Here is a 26,104-nt window from a genome sequence, read left to right as displayed (position 1 = left end):
GAAGACATGTAGGAATATAGTGACTTTGGTTTTTTTTATTTTTGAAATTACAATCTTGCCTTAAAAAGAGTTTATATTTTAGAGAAGGCTGTAATTATCTGCATGAGGTCTGTTATCCTTCTTACAGTGGAACTGATGTCTAATAAAAGGAAATCCAGAGTAATATTTTAAAAATCCTTAAGATAAACCATTGCAGAGGCTGATCACCTTCTTTGCATTAAATTAGGGGATACCAAAGAAACAATATGAGCATTTTATTTCAGAGGTTATATTTTTTTCTCTCGGGTATATATTTTTACTCCTCCAATATCCATTTCATCTATCATAAGTTCCATATTAATTTTGAAATGTTATATATTGTCAGTCTTGACATTAGAGTATCAGAGCATTTCCTAGGACCGGATTTCTGAAATCCAGTACATACACTCAACTCCACTTCTATACAAGATTCCTAATATAAATAATACATATCTAGACTTTTTCCAAGGTTCAACCCTTAGTTAATACTTACAATTTACTAAAAAGATGGGACCTTTTCAGACTGAACAGGTGAATCAGGTTATGGTAGTTTTGTTTTCTGAAATCAAAATGTGAATTCATCATTTTTAATGGATGGTGAACTGAAGGCAAGTCCTTTCTGTGTTTTTCTGTTTGCCTTGACTTGTTTTTAGAGCAGATTTGCATTTAGGACCCAAGACTATTTCATTAGGTTTTTTTCTGGGAATTCACTTTCACTGAATGTGGGATGATACAAAAGTGTCATATACAAGATTATAATTTGGAAAAGAAATAAAAAAAACCAACCAAGCTGCTGTCACTCTGGGAAAGGAAAAAAAAAACACAACACCTCTCCCTGCTCTCAGGTTGTCATTTTATCAATGGGTAAATCTTGGAAAACTACAATAATTATTATAATTATAATTATCTTTAGGAAACAACAAGTTAATAGTGCCAGGTATATCTATAAAATAGGCTGCAGCTACACTGAAAATATATTCTAATCTGTCTTTCTTTGCATTTCTGTAGCAAAGTAATTTCTGTATGAAGTGTAGAAGGAATTTCATGATCTGATGGCACTGAATTTAAGATGCTGAATAAAAACTATTGTTGTTTGAGATTAGAAATGTACAAATTTTTCTCCAGGAAGTGGTTTGAATAAATGAATCAACCTACAGCAAACATAGCTATATAAATGTAGGAATAGTTACATTTATACAGTCCTAAAATTACATTTGGCCCTTTAAAGGCAACTGTGAGGCTGATGTGACCCCTGGTGAAAATGAGTTTGACACCCCTGACCTAGATCAACATTTCCAGGAAACTCTCAAATGGCCTCTGCTGAGAAGTTCTAGTCTTTGCCACAACAAGTTACCTTGCTGTCTTATTTCAGCTGAAGTATTTCTCACTGAAGTGTGCAGTTAAGTATAATAATGGTCATATACTAGAACAGTTAGCTCATTAAATAGTCACTAAAAAGCCCTTTCAGAAGTTTTTTCCCTACGTGCAATCTTTACCCGGATGACAAATGAAAAATAAAGAAACAGAGGCTAAGAACAATATTTTTCTTTCTTTTTTTAGCCTCAAATACAAAGCCACAGTATTAACTTTTTTCAGATATGCAGGTCAGTGCAGTCTTAAGATAGCACAACAGAAGAACCTTGTTTAATCAGTTATTGTTCAGACTTATTTTTCAATCTGAATTCTGTACTGGAAAAAAGGCTTAATCACAGGTACATTGCTTAGTGTTGCTGTGCAAAGGTTAGAATGATTGATTGAGCCTTGCTCTTAAACATGAAACACTGAATGAGGAGAATGTGAGGGGGTCAGACTAAAGCATTTTAGCTTCCTTTTATGGCTACTTGTGTGCATAGTGCATAAAAAGTTGGTTTTAATGACTTTTGGACCCCTGGCCGTGAGAAAAATAAATCCAATTTGAAACAAGAAAATAGACCAAGTAAATAGCTTCAGATTTTTGCCTAGAGCTTTGTCTTTTGTTGCTTTTGTTTTCAATTGCATATTCTTTATATCACATAATTTTCCAGCATCACAATACGATTTTCTTTTTTATAGGTACATTCAAGAAGAGATCATGAAAATATTTGATGTCTTTTCAGATCTCTGTAGGGCATTTAAATATGACTGTGTTTAAAGTAAACCCATTTTTTTAATTGAATTTGTTCTTTTTTTCCAAGTTACTGATTTTTCAACAAGCAGTGAACAAAATAATTGAACAATGCATTATTTTCTTGTATAAGCGGTAAGAGATGGATGTTTGCCCAGAGAAAAGCTGGACCAGAGTTAAGACATCACAGTCCCTTTAGTGTGGGTAATTAATTGCCCTTCTGACAGTGGTTGCCTCTGTTGGCAAGAAGGTTTGTGAAAGGACTCCCTACTATGCTCAAAATTAACTGTGTTTGCTTAAGCAATTTCAATAAGTGTCTTGAGTTAGTATGGACTGGACTACACTGGGGAGTGTTCACGTGAGCCACACAGCCATCAGGGCTGTAGTGGGAGGTGATTTCAGCCAGCGACAATACATGCAGCTGAGACCTGTAACATTTCATCCACCTCAGTTCAGTTCACCAGCCTCCTTGGACTCCAGGCTCTCACCAACACGTGCATCCTCACCATGTGTACCAGCTCAGAGGAAACCATGTGGAGAGCAGTGAGGTCCAAGCCCTTCCTTAGTCACAGGATGGGACACCTCTGCACCTGCTTCTAGGGCACTAGGAGAGAGGTGGTTCAGAGACTGGGTTTTCTTCTATCACTCCTGTTGAGGCTCTTTCACTTTGCATAAATGAGTATTCACTATGACAGAATTCGGTAAAAGCCAGCAGGTATTGCTGAATACAAGAGCTTTAAAAGAGAGATTGATCTTCTTGGAGGTTACCACACAACCTTCTGGTCTTTACCAATGGATAGGAGAGGGTCTGACCCTGGGTTCCCATAACAACCCTAGTCCTGGGTTCACAGAAGCTTCCACCTCCAATTAGAGACTCAGTTCAGCAAAAAAGCATGGAAATTTTTAACAAGTTTGTGGTGAATGGGGTCAAATCCAGTTGGCAGCCGGTCATGAGTGGTGTTCCCCAGGGCTCAGTATTGGGGCCAGTTCTGTTTAATATCTTTATCAATGATCTGGATGAGGGGATTAAGTGCACCCTCAGTAATTTTGCAGATTACATCAAATTGGGTGGGAGGGTAGGAACGCTATACAGACGGATCTGAACCAGCTGGATCGTCAGGCTGAGGCCAATTGTATGAGGTTTAACAAGGCCAAGTGCCGGGTCCTACACTTGGGTCACAATAAGCCTATGCAATGCTACAGGCTCGGGGAAGAGTGGCTGGAAAGCTGCCGGACAGAAAAGGATCTGGGGGTGTTGATCGACAGCCAGCTGAATATGAGCCAGCAGTGTGCCCAGGTGGCCAAAAAGGCCAACAGCATCCCGGCTTGTATCAAGAATAGTGCAGCCCAGCAGGACTAGGGAAGTGATCATTCCACTGTACTTGGTGCTGGTGAGGCCCCACCTTGAATACTGTGTTTAGTTTTGGACCCCTTGCTTTAGGAAAGGCATTGAGGTACTAGAGAGAGTGCAGAGGAGGGCAATGAAGCTGGTGAGGGACCTGGAGCACAAGGCTTATGAGGAGCAGTTGAGGGAACTGAGGCTGTTTAGCCTGGAGAAAAGGAGGCTGAGGAGAGACCTTATTGCTGTCTACAACTACCTGAAAGGAGGTTGTAGCATAGAGGGTGTTGGTCTTTTCTCCCAAGCAGCAAGTGATAGGACAAGGGGAAATAGCCTCAAGTTGCACCAGGGAAAGATCAGATTGGATATTAGGAAAAAATTCTTCACAGAAAGGGTTGTGAAGCACTGGAACAGGCTGCCCATGTAGTGGTTGAGTCACCATTCCTGGAGGTGTTTAAAAGGCATTTAGATGAGGTTCTTAGGGACATGGTTTAGTGTTAGAGTTAGGTTATGGTTGGACTCAATGATCTTGAGGGTCTCTTCCAACCAGAATGATTCTATGATTCTGTGATAAATTGAACTTCAAAAGGAGTGAAGATGGATGAGGTGGGTGAATTTGACAGTTCCAGAAAAACTTAGAAATTAACTAGAGCTCTGCATAAAGCTGCAGTGGCAGAAATACAAGAGCCTATGTACAACTGTAGTAGATGGTGAAGTGTTCTTGACTGGCCGAGACCCTGAGAAACCAAATATGACTTCAAAATGGGCCCTAATTTGAGCAGAGGCCCTCTACCAGATGACCACCAGGGTCCCCTTCCAGCCTAATTTATTCTGTATCTCTGTGATTCTTGCTGTATTTAGATGTTAGTTCAGACACTGTTTAGACATAGGGTTTTCCTAGTCAGTGTGCCACAATTGTGCTTGTTTGGTTTTTGTGTAATTATAGTGGTGAATACTGTAATAGTCATAATTGGTGGCAGTCATAAATCATCTAGATATATTTTTGTGTAATGAAGCAAATTAAGAAAATTATCCAAGACTTCACTTGTAATGCTCAGTGGCATATAAAACCAAGCAAACTTCTATTACATTTTTTGCCATGAGCACTGTTATTTCTTTTGGGACAATTCCAGCCAATGAGATAGTTCTTGGGGGTGAGGGGTGGGGTGTTGTGCTACCAAGCTATCTCCTCATCCCTCATTCCCCTTACCCCTTCCAAGAATTTACTATAATCTCAGTTTCTTTTCATTTGTAAGACTTATATGCAAAAATGTCTAATCATAGTTTTCCAGTAGAAGAAACTAGACTTCTCATAGCTGTTACAGAGGGGAAATTTATGCTTTGTGACTCAGAAAGGAGAAGCTGATAGGGATTTTGGTTTAATTTTCTTGTATTTCATCTTGGCTTTCCTTTGATTTCTCCCTGCACTCAGTAATCTACCTTTTGAGCCTACAAACAGTTCAGAGTCTGAAAGCACTGACATCACAGTGGCTTCATGAGCTAGACTACATCGGTGCTGGAGGGCACCAACCTTGATTCCTCAAGATGTTCTTTTATGTAAGAAATAAAATTTTCTTGGAGAATACATGCCCTCTGTCTAGGGGCTACTTCTCTGAGAAAGGTAAATGGAGACCTTAAGGGTTTTGTTGCAGAACTGGGTAGCACAGAAATAAACTTTGTTCAAAGGAGTTTTGGGGCCAGATTTGTTAGCTACTGTACATAGATGATGCAGCTTTATTGAAGACTGTATACTAAGATTGTCAGGCACATATCTTCTGGAAAAAAATGAGTTATTGTATTTTTAATATTTTAACAGTTTGTTACTAAAGAAAAAGGTTTTGGTGCAGACATCCATGCAGGCATATGTTTGCTCCCTGCTAATAAAGAGGACCTGTATAAATACAAATTGTGCCATTAAGCTGTTGACTTTGTGACTGAGAGATGAGATCCGAAAGAAGAGGAAGTAAGAAATTGACAGCTGTACATTGGTGGCTGAGTGTCTGCTATTGTATTGTTGATGCTGAGTCAGAAATTGAGGCTGTGAAATGTCAGTTGACTTGCTAGGAAATAGGTGAGCATTGTAGCTTAGTTGATTAAGAGAGTGCAACATTAGAAAGTGCCAGATGGAGAGGTTAGTTAGACAAGCAGATCTGTGTTTAATCATCTAGACATTACTGTTTCTGAAATGGTAATTCAACTGCTTTCATAAAATTTTCAAAAATTAGTAAGTACAACTTTTAACTAATGTTTTTTCAGGCTGTAACATACTGAATATATTGATTCCAAGGTATTACAGTAAACATTAGAAGTCATAGCAACCATTTTATGCAAAACAATTTTTTAACTAATTTTATGCTAACTTCATAAGAACACCTTCACCATTTTAATCAACGTAAGTCACTCAGAACTAAGGGTATATTTCAAATGCAGCTATTTATCCAAAGAAGTGATAGTACCTTGAATTTGTTGCAATAAATTCTGTATGTGTTGCTTCTACTTATTTCAACAGGTGACTGAGCTAGAGTGTGTGAACAGTCAAGCCAATGTAGTCCACAAGCGTAAAACAGAATTAAACCAGACAATACAGGAGTTAGAGTCTACATTGAAGAAAAAAGAAGAGGTATTTGCTAACATTTATTCTTGCCTTTTTTGTTGCGTCATTTCTAAAGGCTTTCAATATTAAACTTGTGATGACTAATAAATACTGTATTATTTCCTATAGCCGTTATGAAGTAAAATCCATTTTTTTCAGCTTCTTTGAAATGATTAATATTTTTCCAGGTATATAATTACATCAGTCCAATATAGAGCTGGGTATCTGAACAACAACAAAAAAATATCATTTTTTTCTTGTTTGCTTTTACCAAGCATCTCTCTTTGCAAAAGTAACTCTGCATTGAGGAATATGTAGTTTCTACAGTGCAGCCATCACACTGATGCAGTCCAAATTCACTAAGAAGGGAAGAAGTTGTAAGCACGCTTTCCTTGTTTCTGGAGAGTAGGGTTTTGGGCTGTAGGGTTTGGAGCAAATAATAGATCCATGTGTTTTTCAGGCCAATCTGTTTTTCAGGCTATGTTAAGATAGCTGACTTTTACAATCCTTAAGATCAGCCTCTTCCTTAAACGGATGCCCAACCCCCAGCCTGTAACTTGATGTTATTGCGCCATCTACCTTGGGCTGGACCAGCAGCAAGAAAATGCGAGGGAGTAACACGTGCACTGGCACGGGTCCTAGAGGAAAGCAGATTTGTGCCACAGAATGATCAAGAATCGCCCCTTTATGGATGAGAAAAAGGAGGTGGAAGGAGCCACGTATGAAGGATTGTTTTCCCCGTGTAAGACCAGATCCCTTGAGACCTCTGTGACAGACACAGTGGGCACTGGTGTGGATGTTTTGAGGGGCTGTGTATCTTGCAGGGTCTTGCCTCCAGTGGAGCTGTTGTGAGGTGTTTCCAAGGAGGATGCATGAGTTACAGAATATCCTTCCAAAATGGAACAAACTTTTTCCAAACTCCCTCATACTTAAAAGATTAGCCTCAGGTTGATAATGTTTCTTATTTTGGTGCCCATGCACTTTGGAATTATGCTGAGCTGTTTGTTGCAAAGAGATCTTTCAGAAAGGAGTTCTGGGAGGTGACTATGATTTCTGAGGAAAAATACTAGCTTTAAGTTTTATACCTTTTAGTTTCATTAATTGTTTTGATTCTTGTCTCCTGAAAGTAAGCCAAGAAAAAATTTCTCTTTCATTCATTATTTTATCTATATTTGTTATTTTTTATACTTTATTACTTTTTTCTTGCTAAATTAGGGATACAATTTCTTTTAGACTCTCTTTTTACAGAAATTAATGGTCAAAGCAGGCAATTTTTTGATGCCCAGCCCTGCTAGTGACATAATAAGCAACTCACAAATGAAAACTAGATTTTTCTCTTGAAAAAAAATGGAGGATATATTATAATAGAATTTAAAGTATAAAACTGTTCCTCTAATTAAAAGTACATAATTTTCTAGGATAACATTACTTCATATCTTTTGTGTGGGAAAGACTGGGATTTTTATAGCAAAGAAAATGCTTTTATGTGTTTATTCACAATAGAACTTCTCTTTTTCGACTGTGATTTAGGAATATTGGAAGCAGGGCTTAAACTTCATGTGCTATGATGGGCAGTAGCTAACTGCCACTATTGATATTGCAATGGCTTGCTCAGGAGAAGAAGCTGCAGCCAGCTTACCTGCACTGAGGCCAAATCAGGTAACATGTTGCTAGTGAGGTTGTTTCTTCTTCCTTAGGAAATAGAAAGACTGAAACAAGAAATTGACAGTGCCAGAAAGCTCCAGGCACAGAAGGATTCTCTGACCCAGAAGTTACAGGTGAGCTATAGTGCACCATCTCAACTTAGACAGAAGGGAAAAATTATCATCAAGTGAGCAGTTCACATCAGCAACTTGTGGTATATTCACTGAAGGTGCCAGATAAATATGCAAATTACATTGTGTTGCAAAGTGGTGGGTTGGGATGCTCCTTGGGAATTTGTACCAAAATTTCCACCTGCTGTAAGTCATTATTTTTTCCTGAGGGAACAGACACAAATTTCATTTACAAGTGCATGGAATACACTCAGACTAGCAGATGTGCTTCATTGATACAAGTTCTAACCAATTCTGGTGTCATTTTCACTGCAGTGTCTTCCCAGAAGTCATGTGCCACTGAACTGTCAGGCTGTGTATCATCATGTTGGGATGAATTTGTATTCAGTTTTTAAACGTGCTTTGAGAAAGTAAAGGTCAAAGTGTTGTGTAGTACAGACTTCAAAAACACACTCTGACATTTTCTTGGAATTAGAATCACTGTGTTTTTATTGTTTTTTCTGGGTTGTTTCTTTACTGTGTGTAAAGCCAGATACCTCAGCCTACTGGAAGCAGTATGCCCTCAGTATACCCTCACTTGCTATGTCTAGGCTCCTGTCCTTCTGTCTCTGAGCTGACCAACCAGCACAGACACACCTCCCTTGTGAAACCTGTCTTCTGAATGAGGCTGACCCAAAGCTTAGTTGGGTTTAAACTCTGAATTCAGACTTCAGAGTTTTGATAGGACTGGAAACTCAGGCATTAAATAACTCCAAATCCAAAGTACTGAAGGTGAAATGGTGTTTTCTTCTGTAGCTGCAGACTAACCATCTCACATCCGTTCACTTAGTTGATTCATCATCTGTTTTCAGGGTGATTGTCTCCAGGGTCTATATCTGTTTGTCTCATTCTTTTTTCTTCTGCTTTATTTTTTTTCCCTCTTGTGTTTGCAAATGGCTTATGTAACTCTAAAGCATTTTGGAATATAGCCTGTATGAAAAACTCTATGCAAAGAAATTAGTTTTTCAAAGTGTATGACATTTCTGACACATTCATATCAGGGAAAGAATTAGAAATCTATCATTGGCAAATTCCAGTATGTTAGCACTGTGAAGGGTAAGTATCAGAGTCCTTATAACTCAAAAATTTAATTAGTAATGTAGAGAAGACCTGTCAATGAGTTGTAATGCGTATCATTCTCACAGTAAGTCAGGATATCTTTATTACTATGACTGATTCCTAAATATAGCTGTTGTCTATGTTTCAAATATTTTATTCGGATCCTTGCACTGAATTCCACAAAAGATTATTAAAGTGCAAACAACAATCATAACTTGTTAATAATTTTTTTTCTAAAACAAAACAAAATGTATGACAAATTATTGTCCCTGGTGTAAGAAAAGCTTGAAAAAACAGTGTAAAATAAACCATGTAAAGGGCTTGAATGTATCAGAAGAGTTAGTTTATTGTTAGATGAGTTTAACTGCACATAAAGTTAAATTGCACAACCAGGGGAATAGATTTTCTCATATGGACATGTCTCCATTTCTTCCCATCAAGAAGTAACAGTTTTGAGGTACACTGACTTGTAATAAGAAACTGCACGAGCTGGGCATGTAATGCAATACTATTGCGAAAATCAGTAATACTAATCTAGGGTAAATATGTATAAGGATCAAATATAAAATTTGGGAAGAAGTGTTTTCCAGAAATTAAAAGCAACAGCTCATAGCATATTTCAGTTAGTTATACTTACCATAAGTCATTAAATATGTTAAACAGAAGTTAGGGAAAATAAAACAGAAGGAAGTATGTGAGAAAGTATATCTGAGGATGTGTTTGGGGAAGCTAAATGAAAGTTTAAAAAAAAGAAGGAAACTTTTCTGTTTTGAAGAAATGCGGGGTAAGGACTAGCAATGGAGAGTTAAAGGGAAACACCTTATGCTTAATATGGATAAAAGTTCCTACATCTAACATAAAGATTTTGGTTTTGTCTGGGTGCTCCCACCTAACAGCTCACAGCAGAACAATTCCTCAGTTTAAGAGCATCTGAGGAGGGCCTGAAAGATGATGTTCAGTGCTAGATATAAGCTGCTAGATACAGGCTGCTTTTCAGGCCCAGATGTCATGAAATAAAACCATATGCATATCCATGGATTTGTTCCCTTTCATCACTGGCTTGCCTACTTACAAAAATTAAGTATCTCTGGGGTAAGAGCAGTGGCAAGGACACTTCCTAGAGCACATGCATTTCATGAGTAGAAGAGGAGCAGTGACAGGAGAAGCAGAAAGAATGAGCAATCGGTTTTCTGTGAGCTAAAAGAAGGACATTCCCGCAGAGCTGAGAGGACTCTGAATTTCCCTTTTCTTTCTGTACTGCAGTTACTCAGCCTCAGAGGGCCTTGAACCCATGCAGTCATTACACTGGGTAGTACTTGTCAGTACTGTTTGGAGGGCAGGAGGAGAGTCAATGAAGGAGAGTTTACAGAGTGAATGGACTGGGTTATATTCAGTTAGCTTGTTCATTTGTAGCAACAGTGGAGTAGCTAATCCTTACATAAGCATGTAGACATTTTAATTTATATTGTTTCTACAAATACTCTTTTCAGTTAGCTTCTTTTAATGCTTTGGCAACTATATTATTCAGTGTTAAACAGATTAAGCTAGTTCTTCTCTTGGTCCTGGCAGCAAGGGGTAATTCCTGCTCTTAGCTGTGCTGTTCAAGACCAGTGGCCAAAACTCTGTAATTTCTAACTTGCTCATTTACAAAGAAGGGAGGTATTCCAGTTCAGCTTGGATGTAACCCTTGATTGCACAAGCAACCACAGCTATGAGGAGATCAGACCCCCAAGGCTCTCCCTTCTCCACCTGCACTGCTGCTGGTGGTCCCAGAGCTACCCCCCCTCCAAGGCTGGGAGCTGACACTGAGCTCTGGCCACATAGAATTATAGAATCATTTTGACTGAAAGAGACCCTCAGGATCATCGAGTCCAAGCATAACTTAACTCCAGCACTAAACTATGTCCCTAAGAACCTCATCTAAACACCTCCAGGGTTGGTGACTCCACCACTTCCCTGGGCAGCCTGTTCCAATGCCTGACAACCCTTTCCATGAAGAATTTTTTCCTAATATCCAATCTAAACCTCCCCTGGTGCAACTTGAAGCCATTTCCTCTTGTCTTATCACTTGCTACTTGGGAGAAGAGACCAACACCCTCCATGCTACAACCTCCTTTCAGGTAGTTGTAGACAGCAATAAGGTCTCCCCTCAGCCTCCTTTTCTCCAGGATAAACAGCCCCAGTTCTCTCAACTGCTCCTCATAAGACATGATCCCATCTCTCCTCTGGCCAGGGGTGCAGCGGCCCATCAACATTGCCATCACAACCCTCACAGATGGAAAGGCCATGGACTTTGACACAAAGCTACCATTTTATACCTGTTACTCTTGACTGCCCAAATACATATTCTGTATGGCTCAGGTTATTTCTTATGGTTAGCTGAGATCTCTTCAATATAAACATGAATGTATTTGTTAGCTTTAAGGGAGACAGAAGAATTGTAAAAAAAACAGTGGAAGAGTGAGAGGGCAGAAAGAAAGCTGGCTGGAATGAGAGAGGTTCTCTTCATCATTAACAAGAGCTGAGTTTGCTCAGGGATACCCTCAGCTATGTGTAATGTGCTGCTAATTCATCCTTCCATCCGCTGTATGGGAACAGCTTGTCTGTACAGAACTGGTGGCTCACGCACTTTCCCTGCTCCCACAGCTGCACTACTGCAGAACTTACAGGTGAGAGTTTTGGGGCACAGTGCAATGAGACAAGATTGCACTTGCTGGTTTAAATTTGTTACAGTCGATTTCACCTTGATGTTAGTCTTGCCAGTTTATGTTTCTGTCTTAATTTTCAGGTGAAAAGGCCTATAATGTGGGACAGGAGTAAGGTAGTACTCCTCCATCTGTAAAGCAGTATTCTGGATGAGCTTCTATATGAGACCATTTAATGGGGACTGTATACTTGAACAATTCATATAGTCTAAATAAGGGAATACTTGAACTTAGGGAAACCTTTGAGAAGCTGTTTTCAGTAGATGGCATATTTCTGTATGATAGAATCACAGAATCACAGAATGTTAGGGATTGGAAAGGACCTCGAAAGATCATCTAGTCCAATCCCCCTGCCGGAGCAGGAACACCTAGATGAGGTCCAAAAGTTTCTGTCCTTCAGATTAATTACTGAAAAAATGGAGGAAATTATAGTACATATGCAATCCTAATAACAATTTGGGTTCTGGTTTTGGCTCAGTGGAAACAATCACAAATTGTTTCAAAAACCAGTTGACGAAAATAGCACATGAATACCAGCAGGAGGTTAGACTGGTTTCTATTTGCAGACAATACATTAACATGTTATATATTTTCTTTGAAGGAAGTAGAAATTAGAAACAAAGACCTGGAAGTCCAGCTGTCTGGTCTAGAGCAACGTCTGGAGAAAAGTCAGAATGAGCAAGAAGCTTTTCGCAATAACTTGAAGACACTTTTAGAAATTCTTGATGGAAAAATATTTGAACTAACAGAGTTACGAGATAACTTGGCCAAGCTAATAGAATGCAGCTAAAGAAAATGGGATTTCAATACCAATCAGCCTAAAGATGCACTGTCTCTCTTCATAGGACTGTGTTGGACCCTGCATCAAAGTTTCACAAAAATAGAAAATGCTCCTCTGAGAGGGATTGTTTTAAATTTGAGTCATATTTCAATGTAAAATTTAGAACTCGGCTTGTAGCTAGTTGAGGAAAAAAACTACAAACAAACTTGAATTACAAATTACCTCCTTGTACATTATTGGCCATAGATAACTGGAAAGATATTAACAGTCACTTAATGCAATCCTTTTCCAGTTATCAGTGATGAAAGAATTAGCAGTGTCCCAGTTCACATTCCCTTTTTGTGATAGATACAATATAGGTTATCTGCTGTTTTATTTATTTAAGATATTTAATTGCTGTGTTTTGTGCAAGAACATGTGATGACAGCCCTGTATTTCGTTGTTCTTAATAATTTCTCAGGATACTTTTAACTATGGAGCAGCACTGCTGTTACTAATTTATTCCTTCCAGGAGTGAGAGAGAGCTGCGTCTTTAATTGAAACAACATTACTATATCTGCTTGTATAAATGTATTCTTTTTGGGGTTTTTCAGTTAGTTGGTTGGTTGGGGATACCATATTTCTTTATGGAGCTTACTCTGGTGTTCTACAGTATTGTCAATGTAAGGTTTACTTTTTCATATGAATTCCATGTAATTATAGTGAAATACTATCTTCCACTTAACTATATTTTGAAGTCAACCAATGATGGCAGGTGAGCCTCTCAGAAGAAAAAACTGTTAACCTGTTCTTCAGGAGACTTATTCAGAATGTCACATGAATTTGAGGTTTTGGGAATAATAGCTTATGAGGAGCATTGTTTATTACAGATTGCATTAAGGGCATAGAGCTATTGCAAGGGATTACATGTACACTGAACTTGTCCAGACGAGAAAGCTGTTTCTAAAAGTTTCGTTGTCATAACAAATTGAAATGGAGATATGTTTTTATGGTTTTTCATATCACATCTTTATTGAAACTACACAAGGCAATGTTCTGAACTGTTAACTAAATGTTTAAAAACAGGAAATCAAATTCAGTTATCCTCAGTGAACAAGTTTTCAAGTTGTTTTGATGTAATTTTAACAGACTTTTGACAACACATGCATTTCTTTATATAATAGATTTATTTAAAAACAAAGAAAACAAAACAAATCTTTGAAAGGTAAGCCAAGTGTCCTGTTTTGCAGCAAAGTACATTCTTGCCATAAATTGCTTGTAATGTTGAAGAGAGATTTTTTAAAACATATGAATGTGTCATACTTCAAAGTCAAAAGATGCAATGACATTTGTTTGCTCCCCAAATTAATTTGAATGTTAAACATGAAATCTAGCTGCTTATTAAATTTGTACAATACAATTTTCTCCACTAGAGACTGCTATTCAAAACTAGAAAAGATAAGTTTGGTTTTATGCGTGTACTGTGTGTATATACCATATAATACACACAGGTTCTCATTTATATCAGAAATACATACTTTATTTCTAAAATACTGGGGTTTTTTTCTTTACCAGTAATTTATTAGGTGTCCTCTGACTAGTCAGGAAAATGGTTTAGGTCAAATGCTAAACCATCATGTATTATACTGTGTGTAATGTACACAATGTTTTAAGTTTTCTCCATATTTATTTTCTCAATTATTTTATTTATTTTATTTATTAAAGGAGTGGGGGGAGCTTGGTTCAACATGCTACTGGTTGAAAACTTTGTGGTAAGCTATGGGTTTTTCATTTGGTGGATTTTAGATGGTGGGGTATATATATTATATATATATATGTCTATATATCTTCATCAGGTCCAAATGAGCAGATACAACCAGTTTTTAATTTACCTGGGGATGTTTGGGCCTGATTCTCTTGTCACTTGCGCTGCTGTTAACCAGATGTGTCCTTGTGATGTCAGCAACATTCAGTTGGCACAACATTTGTGGAAGTACAAGGAGAATCTGTCCTGTTAATGCTCAGTGGACATAATAAGGATGAAGAAAGAATAAAACCACAGAAAGCTGATGATGGAATAAATGTAATATTATTTTTAATTATATTATTATTGACATTTTTAAAGATATTATGTCATTTACATGTGGGAAAGTAGTGACCAAACTATTTCCACTTAAATTTTGTGAATATGTGTGGTACATGAGTATTTCTATGTGTACGTACACACATATGTATAACAGAACATGAAAAAATTTAGATGTGCACATTTTAAATATTTTCCTATTTAAATTAAATTTAAAATTGGAAATTGATATTTGAGAAGTTATTTTCTCCGTAGATATGCTTCCTTTCCTATTTTTAAATAATACAATTACTGAGGGCTGCACCTTTGAATTCCCAAATAGTTGTCAAACATAAATATGGGTGGACATATGTGCACATATAAATAAAATCTTATTGCTAAGAGTATTTTTAATGTTTATTTACAGTAGGTGTTTTGAAATTGCAACCTACTGTAGCCTCTCCACTTCTAAGATAAAAGTCTGCTTGTTGGAAACATTACTTTTCCCAGAGACAGGTATTATGCATTGTATCTACCTTTGATGAAACTATGGGAATATGTATACCAGAAAACAGTGTTGAATACTATAGCCTGAAAACATGACTGTGAACTTGCACAGGAAGGGAGAGCAGGCACATCACATATAACTTGCATGACAACCAGACCAAAACAGAAACACACACACACAAAAAACAACTAACAGAACCACCCAACAAAACAACAACAAAAAAGGAAAGTAATCAAAAATACACTTTTTATTTTGAAATACACTCTCTGTTCTCTGGAGAATGTACTTTTACTCTTTTTTTCTTAAAACTTTTTCAATTATGTGCAAGTGATAGCAGCAGCTACCTTAATCTTTCAGTTACTACTGGATTTTGCATTAGCATGTTATGGTGTGAAATCCTGACTTGGACATAAAAGATTTTTTTAAGTATATCCCCATCTGGATAGTTAGGTTTTGGAGTGTCTTGTTCATAATCTATATGCCTCAATGATCCAGAAATTGCATTTCTCTATGTGGACAAAGTAAAACATGTGAATTAATCTGTTTGTTGCAGACTGGGAATTTATTTTCCTGGTTAATATTCGCAGGAAAGAGGAGAACAAAATGAACTGATAATGCAGAAATGCTGTTTTAAGGTCTCTAAGAAAATACATTTTCAGGTATAATAAATATATAAAGGGTTAAACCAGATGTAACACAAATAAGTATCATTTAATGCTATTGGTGGCATTCCCAGGATAATCCCTTTAAAGAAAACCCTGCAAGACTGAACAATGCATCAATTAGAGATTAATATTTTGAGATGTATCTTTTCAGTTGTAAGTTGTGGAAGGCTTCTGATTTCTGCTCATTTTTCTTCCAGATAGGGACTAACTTCATGCTTATCTTCAATAAGGGGCTAAAACTCAAATAGTTTTTTCATCTTCTATATTCTGTACTGAAGTGGCTTCTGAAAAGCACTCTCTGAACACCTCATTCATTTTAAGTTTATTTCAAAGGCAAAATCAAAGCCTTTTTCAGAAACAGTGCATGAAAAGAAGAATGAAAAACTGTTGCAGACTTTAACTCTCTGCAGGTAAAAGCACTTAATTTATTTGATTACAGAAATATTGGATGAGGTAAAATATAAACATGACTAGAGATTAGGTCTGAATGTCAAAAGACAAATAAACCCAACCAATCAACAAACAACAACAAAACACAACCAACCATCAAGAAACTCCATCCAAATGCATGTAGTTCAATCTCAGTAACTGTACATGTCAATTAAATGCACAGTTATAAACTGATTTTTTTTTTTGAGAATGGACCTGACTCTGCAAACTAATGTTCAAATTGTCTTGTTTACATTTTCTTAATAATGCTGCATATGTGCACTACCTCTCAATGGTGCTAAGCAGAGAACATATCATGGAATAAGAGGTGTTTTTTAAAACAATTCTCTATTTTTGCTTAGTAGCATTAGTTCCACTCCAGACAAGTAGGATTAATTTTCCCCATTATGTTAAGTGTTTGGGAATGATGAATAGAGTTTTGTGTTAAATCCTGGAGTCAGTTCAGCTCATGTCCAGTGTTCTGGCCATGCAACATAGCTGGGAAGCAGGTGCAACTGTTTATATCAAAAAACCTGTGATACCTCTAGATAGCATGGATTCTCACACCATATGGGATCTCATAGTTTGCTTGCCATAAACTCTCAGGGACTTGTAGCTGCCAGTACTACCTCGGCGCTGTTGGCAGCTCAGCCTAGGACCAAATAAACACAAGCATAATTTATACCCACTTTCTTCCTCACTGCCTGGTGTTGCACAAGCATAGTTCAGCGGCAACAATACATCTGGCAGTTTGTGTCATTTTCAAATGCAGGCATGGGAAGGAACAGTAACAGTTTCAGATTTTTGGGGGAAAGCTGTCAAAAAGATTGCCTTACATGGATCTTCAAAAACAATATGTGCATCCAGATGCTAAGGGGAGAGCAAGAAGGACAATGGCCATTTTGGTGAGTATAGTCCAAGCTTTGCAGAGATTTTATTCCAGAAACTCACCTATTCAGTAATTAGTTTGCTGTAGACCAGCTTGATTTCTCAGATGGTTTTAGGAACATTTTTCTGAATTCTGAATTGAAAAAGAGGTGTTGGGGATTAGGGACACTCAACGTCTCCCAGCTGTGTTACTGTGGTTGCTGTATGTTTTGGATTTCCATTTTGCATATATACAAATACAGCATCATAAGATGAAAGCTCAAGAAATACAGATGGCTGCAGATTGTATTGCATGAATGAAGCCACTAAAGGTTATTTAAACTAAATTATTTTTTAAGCCTGTTGAATAAATGAGAAATAATGAAAACCAATTTGCCATTCACTAGTTTTGTGCATTATTGGTAGACTTAAACACTAGCACATTATGCTTGGTTTTAAGAAAGATCTTTAACTCTGTTATATTCAAAAGGACATATTAAATGCATATTTTACTGTAAGCAACTTAGCAAATTTACTATACCTAAAAATGCTCAATGCTATAAAGTATTAAGCAACAAGCATGCTTAAAAAGTAAAAAAAAAAAAAAAAAAAAAAGCAAACATTTTTAGCAACACTTAAAAACTAATAAAGGTTTTAACTGTTTGCCTTTTGCTCTTTTTTCTTTAGTGCATGGCATCTTCTGGGCTGCGACGGGAGCTTACATTCTTTGGCATGGTGGCCCCGCTCACTGCAGGTGTAGCATTTGTCTTCTCTTTTGGGTTTCTTCTTGCTGAGGTAGTAAGTGCCACCCGGGCTGGTCACCGAGAAGGACCAAAAAGACCAAAGGGACCAAAAGGTCACCCAGAAGGTCCAGAAGGACCAAAACATGTCAAGGTGGACATAAACTAATTTCTCTGATAGAATTTCAGAAAGGTTTTGGTTAATTACTACACATTTAAAGCTCTGTTCTGCAGAAGTGGGCAATGTAATATATATACTCTGATTGTTTTGATTCCAAAGCACCAATTTAAAGCATTCCCTCATGGTTTTATTCATATCTTGCTCATGCCAATTTCCATCCCACCCGTGCGGTAAGGTTATGAATGTAAGAAACACCATTTCCCAGGTTGCGCCTGGGTTACCCTTCAGGGTGCTTTGCAGGCTTTCTTCACTCTAGAATGATGGATCCGTGTGATCTGTTCTTTAATCTTGATAGCAGTGAAAGATGTCAGGAGGACTTGAAATGGACCTTCCTATTGTGGTTTCAAAGTCCTATTCTGCAAGAGACTTCACATACACATAATCTCCCAATTGGATGTTATGTAATGGCCCATCCAGAACCCTACTCCAAGTTTCAAGGACGTTTGTCAATTTTGTTGTTTACCCAATACTACCATATAAGAAGTCATAACGTCATCCCCTTCTTGTACAGACATCTCCTTCTGTACACTATAGGGTCTCCCATACAGGACTTCAAAAGGATTTAACCCTTTCTTTGCCCTTGGCCTTGTTCATATGCAAGAGGGCCAAAGACAAAGATTGAGACCAAGTCAAATTTGCCTCCTACCCCAATTTTACAATTCGTTGTTTAATTAGATGGTTCATTTCATTATTTTTCTTTCTACCTGGCAACTGGATTAAGAATGATAAGGGGTATGTAGTTGCCAGTCTATTCCCAAGTACTGACTGATTTGCTGTACAATTTTTGAAATAAAATGTGGCCCTTTATCAGAGGATATATCAGCTGGAACTCTAAACCTTGGTATTATTTCTTGTACTAATGTTTTAGTTACCTCCTGAGCTTTTGCTGTTCTGGTAGGGAGTGCTTCTGGCCAACCTGAAAAGGTATCAGTTTGTACCAACAAATATCAGCACCACCATTTTCCTGGGAGTTCTGAAAAATCAATTTGCCATTATTGCCCAGGTCCATTTACTTTGCCAGTTTAACTCATTTTCTGGCTTAGGTATACTCTTAGGATTAGTCTGGAGGCAAAGATCACATTGCTGTGTCACCAGTCTTACAACAGTATACAAATTTGTAGTTACTATTTTTGATCAAATGTTTATAGAATGCTTCTGCTACTAAAGGCCAAACGAAATAGGAGGTAACAATAAGTTTTCCCTTGTGAGGTGTGAGCCCACCCTTCCTCATTATATGATTCCTCTAAATCTATAATAAGTTTCCAGTCTTCCTTAGTATATTCTAACTTACCTTCTAAAATAACTTGCCCGTCGGGGACTAGGGCACTTTCCACTTCTACCTTTTGCTTAGGCACCAGTTTTGCCTCTCTGTCTACCAGCTCATTTCCCTTCTTCCAATTCCGAGCTCACTTTCTGGTGCGCTTTGATATGCATGATTGCCACCTTCTTAGGAAGCTGAGCTGCCAATATTTCTTCTGCATGTTTGATATGTTTACCTTGAGAGTTCACGAGTCCTTCTTCTTTCCAAATTGTTCCGTGCACATGCACGACCCTGAAAGCATACTTAGAGTCCGTATAGAAGTTCACAGTTATACCTTCAACTAGTTCTAGAGCACAAGTAAGGGCAATTATTTCTGCCTTTTGTGCAGAAGTACTTTTAGGAAGAGGTCCAGATTCCATCACTTCATGGCTAGTAGTAATAGCATAACCAGCATGCCTTTCACCGTTCAGGATATTGTTGCTTTCATCCGTAAAGCAGTTCTCAGTGTTCTTCATAGGATTATCCTTTAGATCTGGTCGGCTGGAGTATGTTGTTTCAATGGTTTCCAGGCAATTATGATGAACTGGTTTTCCAATGTTGTCACTGAGGAAAGAAGCTAGATTGACGATGTTAGTGACGATGATTCAGCTTGATATTTGAGAAATCTTTGTGGGGAAAGTCAATGTCCCCCTTTTTCTTCTAGAACTGTAGACACCGTGTGGGATACTAGCACAGTCATTTTCTGACCCATGGTAAATTTCCGGGCCTCCTGTATGTTCAGTAGCACTGTTGCAGCTGCCCGCAGGCATCCAGGCCACCCTTTTGCAGTTGCATCTAATTGTTTGGAGAAATAGGCCACTGCTTGTCGATACGGGCCAAGATACTGTGCCAGTATACCCAAGGCTATTCCCTGCTTCTCGTGAGAGAACAGAAAAAATGGTTTACTCACATCTGGGGGTCCTAAAGCAGGCGCTGTCATGAAAGCTTCACCAAGTTCTTCAAAGGCTTGTGTAGCTCCTTTATTCCATTGCAGGTGTTCCTGATCTGTGGCTGCTAGTACATACAATGGCTTGACAAACAATCCGTAATTATAAATCCACAACCGGCACCACTCTGTCATGCCCAAAAAGGGTCCGTAATTCTTTTATAGTTTGAGGCATTGGAGTTTGGCATACAGCATCCTTTTGAGCCTGTCCCAGGGTACTCTGCCCTACACTAATTTCATAGCCCAAATAAGTTACTTGTTGCTGTATCATCTGGGCTTTCTTCTTTGATACCCGGTATCCTTGGAGCCTGAAAAAGTTCAATAAACTTACAGTTCAGGTTATGCATGTCTTCTGTGTCCTGGTAGTGATCATCCACATATTGCTGCATCTGTCCTTCATCAGATGGGGCTTCCCAAGATTCAAGATCTTTAGCAAGCTGATTTCCAAATATTGTCGGGCTGTTTTTAAATCCTTGTGGCAACACCGTCCATGTGAGCTGGGTTGTACATAAATATTGTCTGGCTGGTTTCACAGAGAGAGGCAAAAAGGCATCTTTTAAATCTAAAACAGTAAACCAAGTCAAATTACAATTAATACAGTCAGAAAGGTGTTTGCTACCACTGGGTAGAGGTCCTTTGTTATTCTGTTTATAACCTGATTTGTATGAATTTCTCTATTACTGGCCGAACTCCTTCCCTGTCCTCCCTTTTCTAAGGGCATTTTTTTATCCTTACCAGCTTTTCTCCTTCTTTGATTTTTACCTCGATGGGTACAGCATTTTTGCCCTTCCAGGTACATCAGTAGTCTATATCCCGGAATACACTTGGTTCACGACTTCTTCATTAATCTTGCCTTCTGTGGGAACAGTTGCTAAAAGCAAGCCCATTATTTTCATATATTGCTGATCATTTACCTCCAGAGTAATTTCTCCTTTTTCGAATCTGATTACTGCATCCATTTGTTCCAACAAATTTCTCCAACAAGTTTTCAAGGAATTGGACATATATAGAAATTTATCAACACCTACTTGTTTACCCAATTTGTATTTCAAAGGTTCAGAAAAATATGCCCTTTCACTTTGGCCAGTGACTCCCTTTACCTACTATGTAATTGTTACTTATTGTCAATCCACCAAAAATTCCACTTGTTTCTGTTCATTCCAGGTTCCCATCAGTCTTGTTCAAAACTTGCTACTGTCCATTTCTCTCTCTGCCTACTTCCTCTGTACCTTCTCCAACATTCATTTTCCCAAAATATATACTGACCTCTCTCTAAAGGCTTTCAAAGCCTTCCAACCTCTTCAGTTCCATACTTTCTTACCCTTTCAACAATCTTCTTTTTCCCTGTTACTAAATACTCTCCAAGCTTCAACTAACAACATTTCCAAATTTCTACTTTCTGTTGCCCTCAGTTTCTGTAACTTCTCTAGGGGAGCTTGCACCATTTTGGGTGTCAGGCTACCTTGAGAGGCATACGGCTTGTCCTCCCCCCGCCTCCTTCCCCCTCTGCCGCTTCTAGCAATGGTGTTTTTTGTTTGTTTGTTTTTTTTTTATTTTTCTCTCTATTTTTTCTTTCTCTCCTTGCTACAGTTTAGACACAGGTAAGGCCACATGGACGGAGGAGGTTGAGTTTATCTTAGAGCTTGGAACAGGCTTGTAATTTATGTTACAACACAGGCCTGGGACATTTCGCTTTCTTGTTTTTCCATTTAATTCCAGTCATAATACACTTCATATGCAATTCCAATTATCTCAGCCATAGTTACGTTCCCCAGTCCCATTTACCTTTTGCAGATGTCAGAAAAACAGCATATTAAACATAAGTCCATTATTTCTATTTTCCTAGATCCAATTCAGTTCATATTCTAGCCGCTTACAAACCACTTTTAAACACCATCTCCCAAGCTCACATCTGTCGAGGATTAAGATTGCGGGGTGACAATCAAACCCTGGCAGATGTATTGTTAACCTCCTCTCCCCCCCACTTCCGCCTTTTTCCCCTCCCTCTCCCCCCTTCCCACTCAGGACAGGCGATCGGGAGGGAAAGAAGGACAGAGAGAAGAGAGTTGGAAAAATTAAAGATGTTTTACTAATGCTACTAATAAGAATAGAGAAAATAATACAAAATATACAAAACCAATCTTGAAAGTCTCAGCAACTGCAGAGCCAGCACCCAAAGTCCTGGATTAGACTCTGTAGCCAACCGGAGCTGGATTCAGTCTCTCACTAGGCCTCAGTTCGCAGGGACGACCAGCAAGGTCCTCTCCTAATGTCAGCCATGAGGAAAAAAGGAAGGAAAAAGGGAAAAGGGACGAGATCCTCGTGATCTCCCACTTTTATATGAAGTATTCACATGAATGGAATGTTATACACCGTTGGTCAGTTCCTTGGTCACCAGATTCTCATTGCCCCTCTCGCGAGATGTCCATCCATGCTTATCAATAAGTTTGCATTCCATTGCTAGGTTTACCAAAACATGTGTCTGGTTCTCCAGGAAAATCCAGCTAATATGAAGGCTTTAGCCTTGTTTTTTAACAGAACCAGGACAACATCCATCATAATATTTAGTTTGTTCTTTTTCCATATCTCCGACTAGCACATAAATTCAATACAGATCACAGTTTAAAAACTTAAATCCTTTCCTGGTCTCAAAATTATTAGATAACAATAAAAGCAAATTATCTTAAAGTACTGTATCTCATCCTATTTTCCAGGTTCTGCAGAACAACATTTAATTGCCACTAATTGATATAGCCCCACATTCAAATCACAAGTGAATACAATATTGTTTCAAACTTTCTCTTATCAGGATTCCCCACTAAGTGACTCTAATGTGTAAAGATGCATCCTAAGGAGAGCAAGATGGTACTTTAGTATTCTAATGGAACCGGTTCCCATTTTGTTACGTCCCTGATTTTGGAGGGTGAAAAACATATCTGCATATACTTTCTTACATTACACGCACTGTAATTTTAATTCATATGTCACATGACTTAAATCAAGGTGTTTTAAGCTCATCTTCTGCTTTATACAGATCACATGCTAAAGCGTACCACCATAAACAGCAATTACTGTAAGTAGCACACACTCACACAGCTCACACAAACACGGCTGGTTGGTCTTATGATTTACGAGTTACTTTACGATTTAGAATGGAACGCATGGAATGCCCGGGTACTTACAGAAGATAACATGCAGTTACAGAACAATTATTCCTTTTTCACTATTACCTTTTTCAACAGCTGAAAAAAAAAGATTTCTGCATTACCCTTCATTCTTGCTAAATTAGTCATTAGCAAAAGTCCATCCTGGCTCTCGGAATCGAGACGCAGAAATCACAGAGTTGCTCTATCTACCCCCAAGATCACTGGCGGCTGTACCCACAAACAGACAGCAACTCCCCCCATTTCCCAGGTATCTCTTCCCACTGCGGAACTCTGGCCACATATGAGACATCTCTCCATGCCTTACTGGCTCGCCGCCAAATACAATTAAATGCATTTAAATTAAATTTATTACAACATACCTTATCCGCTATCGAGGCCAGAGGTCTTTTGTCTGCTCCTGCAGTGAACAACGGGGACTGGAGATCTTTCCGAAAAAAAAAAAATTTGGGGCGCGCCTAAGACATCCCTTCCCAATTGTTCAAAAAGGCAAGCAGAACACCCTCCTGGCTGGCTCGCCAAAATGAGACATGGAATAACCTTACAACCCTTGAGGTTATAAAGAAGGTATGTATTTATTTACGATGCCGGACACACGGGGAATCATTTCACCTAATACATGTGTAAAATTACAGTAGCTCTGAGCTTGGTTAAATGCAGTAAAGTGTTACATATTAATGAAAGTTTTAGGAACGTCTATACTTATTCATAACCTGTCTCCGAGAAGGCGGTTCTTATTACAATGAGTTCCAGGAGACCATTTCCAGAGTCTCCACCTCCGTCTCCTCCTGGTTGCAGCTGTGCAGTGATCGTGAACCCGGGTCCTCTTTCTCTGTACACCGTCACCTTTGGTCCACTGTGATGAGTTGGTTAGGTCTCAGACTGCTGAGTTGGTTAAAACTGGCGTATCTCCTGTCCTGTGCCCAAGTTTCTGTTATCTGGTTCACTCAAGGATGCACCCAAGGATTATTATTTTTGCAAGGCGTCAGTGAAGTCCTGTTTTTCGTACAATAAGTTACACAGAGCTAAGCAAGGCTAGGCAATAGTGATGTGGGTTAAAGGGTTAGCTCTCTAAGTGTCTTTAGTGATGTGGGGTAGGGTTAGTTCTCAAGTGTCAGTTCTTTAAGTGTTAATTAGTTAATTGTCAATTCCCTGTATCAAAACCAAGTAACCTTCTATCAGGCAGGTAGTAGAACTTTTTGAACAAGATGGCTTTCCTGTTTGCAGCCAAGAAAATCAAGACAGCTGCAATGAATCCAACATAATGAAAATGTATATTACATTATACAGGGTGTTTCAAAAAGATGGACCCAGTTTCATCAACCCAATTTAATCTTGCAGATGACTGAGGCTAGGGGCTGTTTGTGTTCTAGGAGAGGCATCTAGCAGTAATCATTTGAAACTATGCCTTGGTACGAGTTTCATTCATGGGTGGTTCATGGTTGCAGAGATATAGCGATTTCAAATTGCATCCATCTTTGTAAAACACCCTGTATTTCTTGACTTTGAAACTCAGGTAATGAGTATGCATCTAAAGTATTGGACTGCGCAGTCACAGAAATGCAAGCACAGAGGAGAGCCTACATTCTCAGCGCTGCCATTTTGTGGCTGATTTTACCTAATGTATGATTATTATATATGCCAGTGAGGGAAGCAGCACTACAATCAACTGCAACAGCATGCATTTTACTGCTTCCCTGGATTCATATAAATATCAACACCTAGTCACAGCATTCCTATATAAATTTCCGTCCTTTATAATTAATGAAAACAGAGAAGAGTTAATACTTTATCACAAATCCTTCCTTTATCACTGCCATAGTTTAGCCCTAGCCCCCCTCCCATCCAGTAACTAAAGCCACACACCCCTGGCTCACCCTTTCCCCACCCCCGGTGGGATGGGGAGGAGAATTGGGAAACAAAAGGCAAAACTCATGGGTTGGGATATTAATAGTTTAACGGAACAGTGAAAAAAACAACCAAACAATAACAACAATAATAATGAAAAACTATACAAAAGCGATGGATACACCGTGCAATCTCACCACATGCCAATCCTGATGCTGCAGCTTGCCTCTTCCGAAGCAGCAAGTGGATTCCTGAACGCAGTACGCACGGAAACCTCCTCCCGGACAGCAGCTCATCCCCAAAACACAACAGCCCTGAACCACATGGTCCAGAGAAAACCAAAACTGTCTGTGACAGCCCCACTCCCAGCAGTAAAAGAGAAACTACCCCTCTAACCAGCCCCCTTAAAAACTGAGCATGACCTTATATGGTATCAAATATCCCTTTGGCTAGTTAAAGGATCAGCTGTCTTAGCTGTATCATCCTCCCAGCTGCCTGTGGAAATTAACTCTATCTTGGCTGACCCAGCACAATTGCCAATTTGAAACTAGTTCTCTGTAGAAATAAAAATTAGGCTTTGGCTCTTTGAAGAGCTACAAGTATGTAAGATTTCTATGTCAGAAAATGCAATATAATAAAGCACAACAGTCCAAAATATCTCCCACACACTAGCACATACAATGTACAGCCCATATCAGTCAACAGATGACTATCCATCTCCATTTTTTGTGTATTTTGTGTATTTGTATATTTTCATATATTTTTAAAACATGTTTTGCATTTTTGAGTGGATAATAGGAATAGACATGAGGAAAAGAGAGAAACAGAAGAAGAAAACAAGGCTGCACATTTGAAGGAGGAAGGACTGTAAAAAGGAGGAAGGACTGTAAAATACTCATCTGTCAGAGACACCAATTTCTGAAGCCACTTAGAGACTTGGAATATCTCAGGGAATACAGAGCAGCAGGCAGAGTGCTGCTGCAGATATTAATGATGCTCTTA

General features: G+C 38.5%; 1 protein-coding gene across 2 annotated transcripts in view; it reads left to right on the top strand.

Annotated features, from left to right (window-relative positions):
- LOC136114527 (homer protein homolog 1-like) overlaps positions 1 to 15,706 on the top strand; it is a 99,507-nt gene extending 83,801 nt beyond the window's left edge. For both annotated transcript variants that reach the window (XM_065859899.1, XM_065859900.1), the window contains 3 exons: positions 5,971 to 6,081; positions 7,752 to 7,832; positions 12,234 to 15,706. In XM_065859899.1, the coding sequence (XP_065715971.1) occupies positions 5,971 to 6,081; positions 7,752 to 7,832; positions 12,234 to 12,422 (381 nt within the window). In that variant the 3' untranslated portion in view covers positions 12,423 to 15,706. The remainder of the gene's footprint in view (positions 1 to 5,970; positions 6,082 to 7,751; positions 7,833 to 12,233) is intronic.
- The last annotated feature ends 10,398 nt before the right edge of the window (positions 15,707 to 26,104 follow it).

Source organism: Patagioenas fasciata, chromosome W, assembly GCF_037038585.1.
Source record: "Patagioenas fasciata isolate bPatFas1 chromosome W, bPatFas1.hap1, whole genome shotgun sequence".
Taxonomy (NCBI): Eukaryota; Metazoa; Chordata; class Aves; order Columbiformes; family Columbidae; genus Patagioenas; species Patagioenas fasciata.
The sequence above is the reverse complement of the archived record's forward strand: the minus strand, read 5'-3'. Positions and strand labels throughout refer to the sequence as shown.